The 14,959-nt window shown below is 38.3% G+C and overlaps 1 protein-coding gene across 2 annotated transcripts in view; it reads right to left on the bottom strand.

Moving 5' to 3' along the window:
* Positions 1-11,515, bottom strand: part of Idh3g (Isocitrate dehydrogenase (NAD(+)) 3 non-catalytic subunit gamma) — a 77,011-nt gene extending 65,496 nt beyond the window's left edge. The window contains exons 1-5 of one of the 2 annotated variants that reach the window (XM_067124450.1): positions 11,283-11,515; positions 3,864-3,899; positions 3,269-3,375; positions 2,894-3,006; positions 1,771-1,964 (exon numbers count right to left, since the gene is read on the bottom strand). In XM_067124450.1, the coding sequence (XP_066980551.1) occupies positions 1,771-1,964; positions 2,894-3,006; positions 3,269-3,375; positions 3,864-3,899; positions 11,283-11,363 (531 nt within the window). In that variant the 5' untranslated portion in view covers positions 11,364-11,515. The remainder of the gene's footprint in view (positions 1-1,770; positions 1,965-2,893; positions 3,007-3,268; positions 3,376-3,863; positions 3,900-11,282) is intronic. The other variant, XM_067124451.1, reaches the window with a different exon arrangement.
* Between the last annotated feature and the right edge of the window lie 3,444 nt (positions 11,516-14,959).

Raw genomic sequence — 14,959 nt, forward strand, 5'->3', positions numbered from 1 at the left:
TACAAAAAGGGTTTGGGACTATGCTCCTGTTCTCTGGGCCGCTCACAAGAAAACGGGGAAGCAAGCTCAGCAGCGGATATAGGCCTTTTCAGTGGCCTAGATGCACTTGAAAAGCACCAACTGTGTCCCTTGCCCTCACTGGAATCCGAGTCACTGGACGTCAATGCATGTACTTCCAGTTGGATGCCTTTCCAGTGGCTGTCCCCAGAGTCCTGGGATCTACGAAAAACCAGCTCAGTCAAGGGAGCAACTACCCGTGGGCAAACCCCACCAACCTCCCTTGGACCTCCGGTTTGCCTCCTTCCAGGTTTAGGGGAGTCTGACAGGGACCTTTGTCTAAGATAGTCGGCAGGACGAGAAGCTGCTTCCTCCACTACACATCCATCAAGACGCCTTACCAGCGGCTGTCTGTCGATACCTGGGACAGGACAAAAGGCTTGACTTCCCGTGAGTAAACACCCCCGAACTCCCTTGCACTTCCAGTATGCCTCCTCCCTGGTGCTAGGGAGTCTGACAGGGACCTTCATCTAGGAGCATCGGGGGATGAGTAGCTGCTACCTCCAGTGAACAACACTCCACTATTATAAAGTTAACTTCTGTTAACCCAGACACAAGACTGGCAATGGCACAGGAAGGAAGCGAGGGAGCCAGGCGCGGGAGCAAGTGGATAAAAATGGCAGAGGGGCCAGCAGTAGGGAGAATTGGCACCAGGATCCCAGTAACTGGCACCGAGCACCTGAAAGCGGGTGCCAAGCACTCTGTAGTTAGCGCCAGTTGAGCTAGTAGCTCGGGAGCTGGTGAGCACTCCTAGGCGCTCGTAGTATGAGCTGGAAGCCTGGTTGCTAAAAATGTGGAACTTTTTACAATTCGCGTCATCCTTGTTTTAGTAAAGCAAGTACAGTACTGTACCAGAGCACGGTTCTCGGCTGTTGAAAACGCCTTCTCTTGCTGAGGCTCATCATAACCAAAACATTAAACACAATTCTCTCCTACTGCATTCCTGCCCTTAGACTTTTCTGTTCTCTGCAAAGGAAACTGTAATAATAAGATATATAATTAATTCTTTACAGACAAATGTTATGAAGTAAACAAAGTACCATCGTACAAACATATCTCAACTCCTAACAAACATAATTTGATTTGCAGATATGTATTCACTACCGAAAATATTGGTTGGGTAGTGAATGCAACATTTACAGTATGTTATATGTGCTACTCGGTAAAGGAAAATTAACCGACTGGTTGCAAATTCGCTACTGTAGCGAAATTTATGATAAACTTGAATCAGATCTTAATAACAAAACAATAAAACACTGATCCTGACAGCTGTAAGCTTGAGGGCTACAAGAAATCAGCAATAATACCTCAATGAAATCCAGTTAGATAAGAGGCAAATAATGAGAAAAGCTGCTGCAAGTACTTGATGGTTACACCATGCACGGCAGAAACAGAATGAGATTGTGTGCTAAGTCTTTCCCGGTATCCTGTTAGTGGGTGGGATTAGTCACCTACACAATACAACTGAAGCCCTAGCGCGAATTTTGAATTTAGGCTGCCGTGATAGTTTGAAACTATAGCTATGTAGTTACTTGGTAAGTTACTTATATAAAATGTAATAATTTAAATAATTAAGTCATTTAAAACAAATGGACCAATTAAACTCGCATAACCATCCAAAGCAAGTACATTCCATATATAACAATTTCTGCAATCCAGAATTTTTTAATAGGTACTGACTTTACACATGATTAACTTTATTTCTTTCCTCACCTCATGTTCCAACATGGCATACTCTCCTTCAGTATTCTGGCGAACTAAAATAATGTCAACATCACTGTATTTTGAACGCACGCCAGGATAAGATTTGCAATGTAAAACATTTGCAAAGAGGTCTAGTTCAGTCCTGAGGGCAACATTGCGTGACAAAGTAGAAACGTTGTCGCCATACTTGCTCTCTATGCTGCCTGAGTAAATTAAAATGAAATTCAGCTAATAACAAAAGATCATTGCAATATTTCTAAAAATTCACTATAAAGACAGAATCACCAGGATTCTCCATTTATCAATGTGATGATACAGCTTCACGACAATGTTACAAATAAAGTCCTAATAGAAAACTAAGCATAGGCATCACCAGAATTTCTGCATACTCTACAGGTTATCCAATATTAATCACACATCACACCACATCAGAATGATAACAGTGAACTAAAAGTTTACAATCTACGAACAATTTAATAGAGGGAAAAGCAAATCAAAGTACTGTACTCTGAAATAATTTTTTTTTACAATTTACCAAATATTTAGTTCTCATTCTGAAGCTACAACCAATTAAGGTCTTCCCCAAGCCTCAAAAACTGCTCTTGTGCTATAATTGAAAAATAATATATTCTTGTGCAGTTGTGAAGTGTCAGTTCTTAGGACTTCCTGGTTAAGTCATCTAAGAAGTACAGTGCTCAGTAAAGGACCCCAGCTTTGGCTGCTCTGTCAGCATCTTTACTTAGGCTATCTACATGAACTTTACCCTGCTCTAATTTTCACCTCTTATTTAGGAAAAGATGCTTCAGGCAAGCCCTAAAAAGCCTAGAACTGTGGCTCCCTGGTCTCACTGATTAATTAAAATATAATAACAATCATATCACAACCAATAACAATGCTTATGTGTAATAAAGCAGCCTATGCAGCAATGCCTGTGAAGCAATACGGGCTCCCCCTACATATGGGTGTTCACCACAATGAATATTAAACCTCTTTTGTCTACTGATAACTATTCTTAGCTAATACAGTACTGTATTATTCTGGACAATATAGTGTTATGAAAACTGCAAGTAGTATGAACATAGTTCACTGCTAAATTTATCAAACTTATTTCATTAAATGCTTAATAACTAACCTTTAAGGGCTACTCCATTTCTTTTAATGCAGATCAGTGCATTATTAAAATCATCATCAGATGAATCCTTGGTTAACTGAATTTCCTCAAAATCCACAGGTACACCAGCATATCTACAAAAATAAAACAAAGTATTAAAAACAACAACAAAATATACCATATGCAGTAATTCTACACTATTTCTCTTAACGAAAAATTTAGTTCCCCAAAAAATATTCTAATGATATACTTTGACATTTCCAGTAACACATCTTTACAAAATACAATAGTATCTACCTTGTTCAAAGATAAGCATGATCAAATTTAGCTGCATTAACAAGAACAAGACAAACAAAAGATTTGCAATTGCATAAAGATAATAAATTACAGCTGTACCTGAATATATTTTGAACATAACCCATCATTTCTGGTCCAATTCCATCTCCAGGGACCATAGTGACTGTGAAGCGGCCTCCATATTGAGCAACAGGGAAGGGTTTTGCCTGATAGGAATAATAAGTGGCATTATGAAGGGCAGCTACAAATGTTCACCCAGTCCAGGAACTGATATATCAAGATTTACAGGCAACAAACACTTCATTCTATCTTAACCTTAACCTTTTCATATGACTATTAATATGAGTTCCATATGTCAAAACTAATAAGGGTGTTATAGCATCATGATCTTAAATTTACATACCATGTCAAAGAATGCATCATGAAAAACCTGAGTTAACAGCAACTTACTTAGAATTATTAATTTAATATTAATTTATCAAAATATCAATACAGTAATTTACTGCACTTGGAAAACAATAGTTATTTAATCCAGCCCTGTCCATTAAGGCTTTTGCAGGGAGAATTGTTTCAGGAAACTACAACAATGAAACTGGCTTCAACAAATTAACTTTTTGTATAGAATGAAAGAAATATCAAGTCATCATCATGCACAGCAAATGTCACTAACTGTACTGTATCATAAACCACTTACCGCTGTGAATGTCCTCTTTTGTGAAAAATTTGGTGCCTGAAAAGTAAGAAAGCACATTTTATAAAGCATATGCCCACAATAGTGGTTATAAATATATAATTACACACAAATATACAATTACACTTAAATCATAATAATGTACAGTAATTATCTTTCCACAAGCCAATGTTAAAATGGCTAGATAACTGAACCAAATTTCTAGACTATCATGAGGTTGACTGATAAGACAGCTTGAAAAGAAGGATAAAGTTTGCGAAAGACCAAAACAGAAACAACTGCACTAGATGGGGGAAAAAAAATGCTGCTGAAGCATTAAGGGTTGTTACACAGGACCTTTAATACCCCTCCTGCATGGATCAAGTTCATTAATCTCATTATTATAAGTAGTTTATTCCTGACCACTAAATGAAATTCCCCAGGTTTGGTTTCAACAGATGAGAACAGGGTACAAACAAAATATTTTGAAAAATCAAACGAAACTTAAGTCCCTTAGTTACATCCAAACTAATTGCTCACTCACCAGATCCAGCTATTTTTTATTCTGAAGACAATTCTTGCATTTTAAACATATTACACACTCCACATATGGAAATTCCTTATACAGTTCTCACATCAGTTGTGAAGCTGATCTTATTCACTCTTTTGGGAATATAAATCATAACACAGATATAAAGCATCATATTCCCAAATGACTAAGTACTCAGCAAAAATCTCAAGGGATGGGGGTTCCATCATTACTGTAACATATAGTGTATCTGCAGTGAACGACAGATAATTTTAATTGTATACGTATTAAAAATCTTTTAACATTAAGAAACCTCATCCAAAATTGGCTTTCACACTGGGTAATCACCTAAACTGAACTTGACTGTCTAATTATTCAATAACACTCATGCTTGTGTCTTCAATAATATAACCAGTTGCACACTCAAGACAGGTGGAAATCAGAACTCGTCTGCTTAAGAGATTGGCATGGAGACTGTGCTTCTGCAGATTTAGATCATAGAATGTAAAAGGGTTTTATAAAAATTCTTTAAAAAATGAGAGAGAGAGAGAGAGAGAGAGAGAGAGAGAGAGAGAGAGAGAGAGAGAGAGAGAGAGAGAGAGAGAGAGAGAGAGAGAGAGAGAGAGAGAGAGAGAGAGAGAATTTTTAGATCAGCATTTATGTCTTATTTTATAAAAATCTCCCTATATTCCATAAAATACAATTAATCTCAATCTCTCTCTTAATATTTTTAATTACTATATTATGTTTTTATTTTCTCTCTATCTTGCCTGCATATAGAATCTTCTTTTAACAAAATTCTTTATATGCCAGTATCAAAAAGGCATCAACCTATTTCTAGACTTAGCCAATGGAGGGGTGCTGGGAAGTGGCTTCTTGCACAGTAGATGGGTGTCTCTCCACCATCTGTTGTTTAAGTGTGCTTGGTGGAGAAGAGGGATGAAGCAGGTTTTTAGCACCTTTCCTTTTGCTTTTCTCTAACAGAGACAACTAATTTCCACTTCTTTACTACATTCTTTAAATTTTGGTATTATAAGTAATAGTAACATACATTATTTTTCTGCAACAGTATAGGTATATAAAAATGCTATGTACATTTCATACATTTAGTGTGTAACATATAGTCTATGGGTAATGAACTCCATGTTTAACTATCGTAAAACCCCCACAACGAGAAAAATTAGAACATTTGAAATACATGTAAGATGACAGTAATTTAAATATTGCCATGATTTTTGAAAGTCAAGTGATATATCAATAATATACAGTACAGTAGTGGTATGCACCAACAGAAACGATAAGCAATAAAATCAATCACACTCACAGAGACTGACTACCATGATATTTATATATTTTTTGCTTTCTTTTTCTTTCTTTCTCTCCTCCCCCCTCCCTCATTTTTTTTGGCTCTGGTCTTATATTCATTGCTTCTGAGGTTGTGTAATGGTACAGACTAACTTCCTTTCTCGCAACATGAATTGCTGACTTGTGATTTATAGATGTACAGTACTGTATTAGCTGATGTAGCTGCTCATTAGTTTTCCGTTTACCTCTTTCATTTCTTGACTTCATTAACAGTCATTTTATTTAAAAGATTCAAAACATAAGTCTAACACAGGATAAAGACATTTTATTCCCATACTAAAAATATTGTGGGTGTGCACTTCACAACATTCTTCTTCTTCTTCGTTTAACGTGCTTTTTCCCATTTTTCATATGGGGTAAGCACGATGCCTTCTTTTGAAGGACTTTTGATTTGGTGTTGGGGTAGGCCGTAGCCTCGATCGGCTGCCCTGCCTGACATCGCTTAGACCACGGTAGCACATGTGTATATGTATCATGCCAAATCCCCAGCTCCCTTTCCCCTAGCAGCGAGGAGACGTGAGCGGTTTAGGCCGACAGTTCGAGACGTGTAAGGCATCTGTTATGTTTTTTAGGTGATGTTGGAGTGGCTTTGTTTGTGTGTGTATTAGTCTGTAACACCCATTTGCTTTCAGCAAACCTATCTGTTGATTACATACATAATCCCGGGGTGTCTACACGGATAGCAAAGTGTCCGCCCTCTGACCGCCCGGCTGTGGATTTGAACCTGCGACACAGACTTCTTATGAAGTCCGAGTCTGCTGCTCTACTGACCGAGCCATCGAGGCTCCGTGCACTTCACAACATTATACATACAAATATTGTACACAGTACTATTCTATCTTGTTTTTATATTCATTCACTTAGCAGCATGAAAAAGCTTGACAGCTTGACAAGAAAACAACAAGTATATATTATTAGTAATCAAGTCTTCTCTCAAAGATGACACTGGAGTAACAGGATTGGACAATGATTATGGCAATCACATACACTTCACTATTTTTATATCTGTAGAATTTTTTGTGTTCCAATAATTGCATCTGCTATTTTTATTTTTAGATAATCTATATGAAATGTTGTAGAAGTGCATATAATTAAAATTGTGAAGACTTAACATATAATGATGGAATGGGTGGGTGACAAGAATGTATGCCTCTTTTGTCAACACTGATACAACAGTTCCAAAGCTTATCTGAGGCTTGGGGGGTTTGACTTTCTGAACATTTAAGATATCCTACAGACAACAACAATTTCATAAAATTTTTGCCTATGCTAACCTGTACTTTAAACTTACTCAGCTCAAGAAATTTATCTGAAATATGCATTACTTCCAAAGAAGTAGCTTTATAAAAAGCCCACTTAATACTGTAACTTATAAGTACTGTACTGCATATAATTTGGATTAGCTGGGATCTGATAAGCTGAATGCAACTGTATACAATTTTCACCAATACAAATGATGTGATGGAACGCATTCAAATTGTGTCAACAAGGGGTTCTGGTCACATGTTCATTCAGAAAACAAAATCTCAAATAATCAATATGAATTTGGAGTGCCATGCCCCCTGGGAATCTCTTAACCTCTACAGAAAATTTGACTGTCGTAACACACAGACTGCTAATTACAAACTTTCATGTGTTGCTGGATTACATTTTAGTAGAGTTCTTTATCTGCTACTTATGTGTTGGACCTTTATTTTCTTAAGTTTTGTTTACCCCACCCACTAAAACATGGTTTCCCACAAAACAAGCTGTTTGCCCAAACACTAATGGTCAAAGCTCACACACCAAAAGATGGACCCAGCATAAACATTGCAGAAATTAGCCTACGTTATGCCTAAATTACTAATAGCTTACCCTTTAACTAATTTTCTGCAAACACCAAACTAAAGAGTGCCAGTTGTGTATGAAGATGACTGTGTATAGGAAAACAGCCTAGGCTACTTCATTCCTCCCCTAATAGGTAGATGCTAAACCTATACTGAGGTCAGGTTGGTAGACTCAAGCTAGTTAGGATGTACGTAAGCCCCTTGAAGTGATCATGGGTAATATACTGGTTGTGGCTACTTTGCCAAGACCTGATTTTACACTTTCAGATCTGCCCTTGAATTGCAGAAAGTAGGCCTATGGGCAACCATTTTGTTTTTGGATTTGTGTGTTTCAGAAAGTGATCTGCAGATGCCAGTTAAAAGAAACATGCCATTCATGGCAGGATAAGTTTGATCTTTCCTTTAACAGTAAGAGCTTTTTACATATATCCAAGAAAATATAATAAATGATAATTAAGTGTATGCATAGATCAAAAATTAATATATGGCCTTGTACAGCAATAGTCTTTATAATTATATGTTTGTACAATATCTTTAATGCAACCAAGTCTTGCTATTAGAAACCTGTAAGAAACAGCAATTTTCTTCATCAGTATTCATTTACTATACATGAAAAATTATCTTTAAATATGTACACTGCTGAAATGAAGTTGCCTGCCTATCCTTCAACAATTTGGGTCATTCAAACATTGTCACTTTTTTTATTAGATTAAATGGAGATATTTGAAATGGGCTATGTCACAGCCCACCCCCAGCCATTCAATTGTGATACAAAGCCTACCCTATGTTCAACAAACTGTGGAGACAAAAACAACCTTAACTAAAATGATCTCGATTTAATAGTTACTGGTAATAGTATGATTATTTAATTTCTCACCAATATGAAATTCAATACCAAGAATGACCAAATGAACATTTCAGTGCTTTTTCCATGGATAATATGCGAGGGAAGTGAAAAATAAACTTACCAATAAATACATGAATACTTGCAATGTACTCACGGTGTTGTTAATTTGAAAGTATCCATAATTTTATGGACATCCTTTTGGAAGCGTTGGCCAATCTTGGTGCTTGTGCAAATCTTAATTTTTCTGTTACATAATATGTAATGTTTTTGCCAACAAAACACTAGAACTTTTGGTAAAAATCCTGGATGTTTTCTGACTTCCACCTCACCCCCCCAAAATATTTCAACATCCAATAAATGAAGTTTGACAATGGCTGCCTTATATGCAACACATGCCAATGGCAAGACCCTACCTCTATTAATCTAATATGCAAAATCAACAGCAAAACCATTCAGTAAAGCTGCCGAATTTTTGCAGGTTATTTCCACAGCTTGCAGTCTGCTTAAAAGCAGACTAGGCATTTTTAACAGGGATTCAATATAATTTAACCTTCCCTTAACCTCACTAATTCCTGGACCCATCCAATGCATCATGTACAGCAGAATGTATGCTCAACTATTCTGCGGCAATATCAACTCCTCTTTATCAATCTGGAATTCCAGTACAGTAATCTCTTCAATTGATAAATTTCTAGCTGGGCAGAACTATATAGTAGCTCCATGGTGGCGACTGCCTTCTAACTTAACTTTTCCTACAGTTTTCTGGTTGCTAATTATGAATTTACCTTTAATTTTTGGCGCTCGAGTGTAATTAACCTGTAATAAACCCCTAAGTTCATCCAACAAGGGGTTTCCATACATGATCTTCACAAGATAGAGCACGGGTATGCCTGTTTCGAACGGTTCATATCCCATCCGGCAAGTGCACTAACTTGTTAGCGTATGGGTACCCAACCCCCCCAGGCCAGTACTAAACACGGCGAAAGGATATTCCATTTGGCCGACAACAAAAAGATGCACCGCCAGTATTAGAACCCATAAAAGTGTAGAAAAAACCAGCTGAAAAGGTAAAAACAGGCACGGAGCTAATATATAGAATTACCTCCAGCTGTACTGCCCAACATTAAGGCGTTCAATGTGAAAAGGGAGACAGGGCTGCCTCCCTTGCATGTTAAGGCCCACAATGAATGGCTAGGTTGAGTTGAATTTTGTGCAGTGAATTTTACTTTTATAAATTATGGCAATCTAGGTCAGGTTAGGCAGGTGGAAGGGGGAACTCCAAAGCCCCTGGGGCATGAAGACCAAGTGCTCTAGGTTAGGGTAAGGGTAATTCTATATATTAGCTCCGCGCCTGTTTTTACCTTTTCAACTGGTTTTTTCTACACTTTTAGGGATTCCGATACTGGCGGTGCATCTGTTTGTTGTCGGCCAAATGGAATATCCCTTTGCCGTGTTTAGTGCTGGCCGGGGGGGCTGAGATTACCCATACGTTAACAAGTTATTGCACTTGCCAGACGGGATATAAACCATTCGAAACAGATGTAGCCGTGCTCTGTCTTGTCCGCGTATGAGCTAGACTGTGGCAATTGGCGTTTTTTAAAGGTAAATATTTTACTTGCTTTACAAGAAAAAAAAGTTACGACGGGGTTCCGTTCTTGCGCCAGGTAAGTCGAATTCTAAAATCGCGTCGTAAGCCGGAAAATCGTTTTTCGAAAATCGTCAAAAATCATAAGAAAACCTTACTTTTAATGCTCTGGGTGGTCTATTGAAAACGATGTAAACTGCATTATTATTGAGTTTACATCAAAAAACCTTCAAATTATGATTATTCTGCCATTTTGGGGCCATATTTTTCCGGGATCGGGGGCGATTTACACCAGCTTAGACCCACCCTAACCCCGAACATGTGTAGTCTTCAGCCAGGAAATAATTTCAATGATGAATATATTTGAAAAGCGCCAATTGCCACAGTCTAACCTCGAACGCCAAGAGATTGGAAGCCGAACCGTACACCCTAGTATTTTTAGAAACCGGGGACTGCCTGTAATATTTTGTTTTACAAGAATTTGAAGACTACACAACTAACTAAACTGTAATTGCCTTGAACGAATTACCTAGGGTAGGTCTAAGCCAGAAGTTCGCGGCAAGCCCACCACCCCCTCCATAGCTAATGCGGCAAAATTGTAACCAGTAAACACCCCTAAAAATACCAACATAATGTACCCTAGAGGTGTTTACTGGTTACAATTTTGCCATATTAGCTATGGAGATGGGGGGGGCTGGGCTTGGCGCGGAATGCCAGCTTAGACCCACCCTGCGTCAGGTAATTCAAGTTGTGTAGTCTTCAAAGGCCGACAAAATATTACTTTCAATTCTTGTAAAGCAAGTAAAATAACGTAGAAAAACGCCAATTGCCACAGTCTAGCTCACCGCGGACAGCCGGCTTAGAATTACCAAGATTGGAAAGGTAGGATTACAATACACCCTAGTATTTTATTATATGACTTCATTGTCCTTTAATGTGTGTAGTGATTGACACTGATTTAGGACATACCAGTATATCACAATCTTGTTGCTGCTTACCCTAACATACCCTATCACGTATTGACATTATAAAATAATAATACCCAATTGTTATGCATACAGCCTAGACTAAGGGGGAGATAGAAAGGGGGGGGTGCTGCACCCTCAACAACAAAGCCTTGTCAGAAAGGCATAAACAACAAATAAGCAGTGGGTTATAGCCTAAATTATCTTAGTATTACGTAGTGCTCTTACCGAGTCTGTAAACTACTCTACACACAGTTGTGCTCCCATAGGCTAGGTTAGGGGCTAATACAGTAATATGATGGACTAACGCCCTTAATTCGCACTACCTGTGTCGCCGCAGCTTTAGATCCTTGAAGGAGAGGTTTTATTTTCGACAAAACCTGCAGAGTCCGGCTGACAGATGTCATATTGAAGAGTCTTTTGAAAGAAGGTACTAGAGGTCACCGGTTTCTTCAGTAAATAAAGATTGGGGTTACTGAGTGCGGTACCATTCGACTACAAGGCGGTTCGGCAATCGAATACCATTTCGTACCTTGCATTTCACTTCTCTTCCTCTTCTGCTTTTCGTGAAATAGTCATGATTCAAACAACCTATCCATTCTACTTTTATAACATTAATTATACTGTACAAAAAAACCATTAAAGATAAAATTTTGGTATGGCAATATTTCATTTGGTAGGGGAGAGTAATCAAGGCTTATCTTATACACGATAAGACATAAAAGCTGTAACAAGTACAGTATTAGCGTGTCTCGTTTACAATAACAGGTTCCAATATAAGGATAGTATTCGATGCAGATTAGCCAAAACGCGATGACAACATGAAATCTGAATTTCTGCAGTCGTGATCACTGATTATTTAAGCGAAGTCAAGATCCATTTCTACATGGTTCTTGGGCAAAGGACTCTGAGCGCGGTGTGGAATGGAATACAGAGTTTAGGTCAAAGGCAAAGCACTGGGACCTAAGAGATCACTCAACGCTAGAAAGGAAATTGAGAATAGGTAGGCTTGAAAGGTGAAACTGTAGGAAAACCTCGCAGTTGCATTTTGAAATAATTGCTAAGAGAGGGTGGATAGCACGATGGAAGAAAGATAATACGAATGGAGGTATAGCAAAAGGAATGAAAGGGGTTGCGGGTAGGGGCGAAGGGACCCTTGCAAAGAACCTTTAGTAATGCCTACAGTGCACCCCGTGAGGTGCACTGACGGCGCTAGCCCCCCACGGAGTATTGAGCGCGATGTGGTTCACAGTCACACGTTCCGCTAAGTCGGTATTTTATACCAACCCCTAAAATGTGGACCACATAACATTGAATATATATGCATGGCCGCAACTATTTATTTATTCGGTATCACTAATCCTATTTTCACTGCCGTAGCAGTCACTAAATTTGAATGTTTTTTAGCCTTTTCTTAAATAAGAATTATTTTCACTTGACTACTTGTGGTATATACTGAACAATTGTGTGACATAGGATAAAAGCCCATTTGCCCCTCTGCAAGTTGTGGAGGGTCCTCCGTCCTATACAACACAGTATATTGTTATAATGGTTCTTAGCTGAAAGGCATTTAACATTTCCCTTAAATATCTTGGTTTTCCATTATTAATCGATTTAGACATTCACATACCTTGTGTATAATTCTTGCCTTGATTGGTAGCCAGCGCAATTTCCTGAGTACCAGTGTTATTATTTCATATGGAAGTAGGGTCATAAATTAATCACGATAATTTCTATTTTCTTCATTTGGTAATTCCTTAGGCCACAGTAGATTGAATAACAACAATTTAACCCACAGGTGACTTTTTTATGAACGAGTATTTTATGGTATGCTCGTCTAAGCATTTCTCTACAAATGCAATATTTCTCGAGCGGCATCTCTCCTCTTTCACATTTTATAGCGTTGATCGCCCCCAGATCTTTTTACAGGATTCGACATATTAATTATAGCGTCCCAGACGCTGAGGTTCAGAAGGTCCACCAGCCTCCTGAGGTCACTTTTTTTTTTATCTCATAAGTGAATATTCGTTCTTACCTTCTTTAAATTTTAACTTTATTATTTTCATCCATTTCTTAATATCATCACGATCTCAGTCAATTTCTCCTCGGTCTTTTCTACCTTTCTTAATGTCAGGTAAAATTCTGTATCATCACTGAAGAGTTTGCTTCACGCTTCCTAAGTAGGTGCGACAACTCTGCTTTGTAAATACAAAACAGTACAGGACCAGCGCACTTCCTTGTGGAATTCCTCTTTTCGATCTGTTTGTGCTTCTTATTTTGACGAAAGTGTTTTAGATGTATCAGTGCATCACTTTCTATTTCAGTAGTTACCAGATTCTCAAGCAACGAATGCACCATTGTGTCAAAGGCAGCATCAAGGTCCAATAAAATTAAGATACCACACAGAACCAGGAAAAAGGGAAGAGGAAATGGAGGTAAAGTAAAAGGCTAAAAACTGAGAACAGCTAGGTACCGAAGGGAAGCTCTGAATCTCCTTTATAACACATACAGTGCACCACGGGCTTTCAATATATTGGCCAACTTCTCATTTTGAGGGAATGTCTTATTTTCAGTGCTGAAATTTACAATTTCCAGGAATACATGAATTAAAAACAGAAAGAATCCTTCCTGATTATATCTCACATTGGTACTGGATCATTACCACAATGTGTTAACTTTACCTTATACACGATCAACCTCATCTAGCCCACATCGATGTGACGACAACATATCGATTTATTAACTCGAAACGAAATATTGTGATCATTGCTTCATACGAAACTATTCACAACATTCATAATTCCATTCTCAAGGAATTCAAAATATCTGGTGGCGAATTCATCGTCACAGAAGCATTCTGGTGGGTTCTTTTTCTTTTCATTGCAAGTTTAATTGTCTAAAACTCTGTGCAAACTAATCTGAACCCACTTCATTAACATTTTGTCTGTAATATTCAAGATTTCCATATCTTGTAATCATCGTTTCCTTATTTCTTGACTGAAGAGCCATAAGTCTTAGTTATATGGTTTTAGTACGTTGAGATTTCAGAGTAAAGGACCCAAGAATCGAATCTGCACCCCTAAAGACAGTCTTTGTTAGTAACAAGTCAACTAAAATCCTAATGCATACCATAATATGAATATTTACGACGCAAATATCAATGTACAACAGCAACACAAGCAGGGAGGTATGCAAGTAAAAGAACCCTTGTTTACCAAGACAGAAGAGAGGAAGAAGAAGAAGAAGAGAGAGAGAGAGAGAGACAGTTTCAGCAAAGGTGGACCAATGCGTCTGAAACTGTGATATCATTGTCAATATAGAGACAAAGTAAGCAAAACGTTTTGAGACATGCTTATAGTCATGAGCAGAATCACCCGTAAATGGTTACCGACGTTTAGCTAAGCGTCAGAGGAAGGGAAGGAAGGAGCCATTCACCCTACTCCTCAAGGTCCAGAGGAAAAGCCTTACCACCCACGCCCAAAATGCAGTTCTGTTGATGGGAATGACTCATTGACAGAGTTATAAATGCACAACGAACGGTGGTGTTGATGCAGGATACCAGAAAGATTCGTCAGTGAAGATGGCACCTTACTGAAGTTGAGCTACTTAGTTCAAAGTAATCCCTCTAGAGATGGCAGATTGAGCTACTTAGTTCACTAAGCAATCCCCTAAAGATGACAGATGTTTATATCTAATGAAAGAATTAAAGAAAATTCCTTTCTTGAATAAAAGAAAAGATGGTAATTCTAAGTAGGCCTATTAGCTCCGCGCCTGTTTTTACCTTGGAAACTGTTTTTTTCTACACTTTTAGGGCTTCTGATACTGGAGGTGCATTTGTTTGTTGTCGGCCAAATGGAATGTCCCTTCGCCGTGTTAAGTACTGGCCCGGGAGGGGGTGGGGGGCCGGTACCCATACGTTAACAAGTTATTGCACTTGCCGGGCGGGATTTGAACCGTTCCAAACAGACGTACCCGTGTCCTGTCTCGTGAACATCGCGTATGG

The sequence above is a fragment of the Macrobrachium rosenbergii genome, chromosome 22 (genome assembly GCF_040412425.1).
Source record: "Macrobrachium rosenbergii isolate ZJJX-2024 chromosome 22, ASM4041242v1, whole genome shotgun sequence".
In the NCBI taxonomy this organism is placed as follows: Eukaryota; Metazoa; Arthropoda; class Malacostraca; order Decapoda; family Palaemonidae; genus Macrobrachium; species Macrobrachium rosenbergii.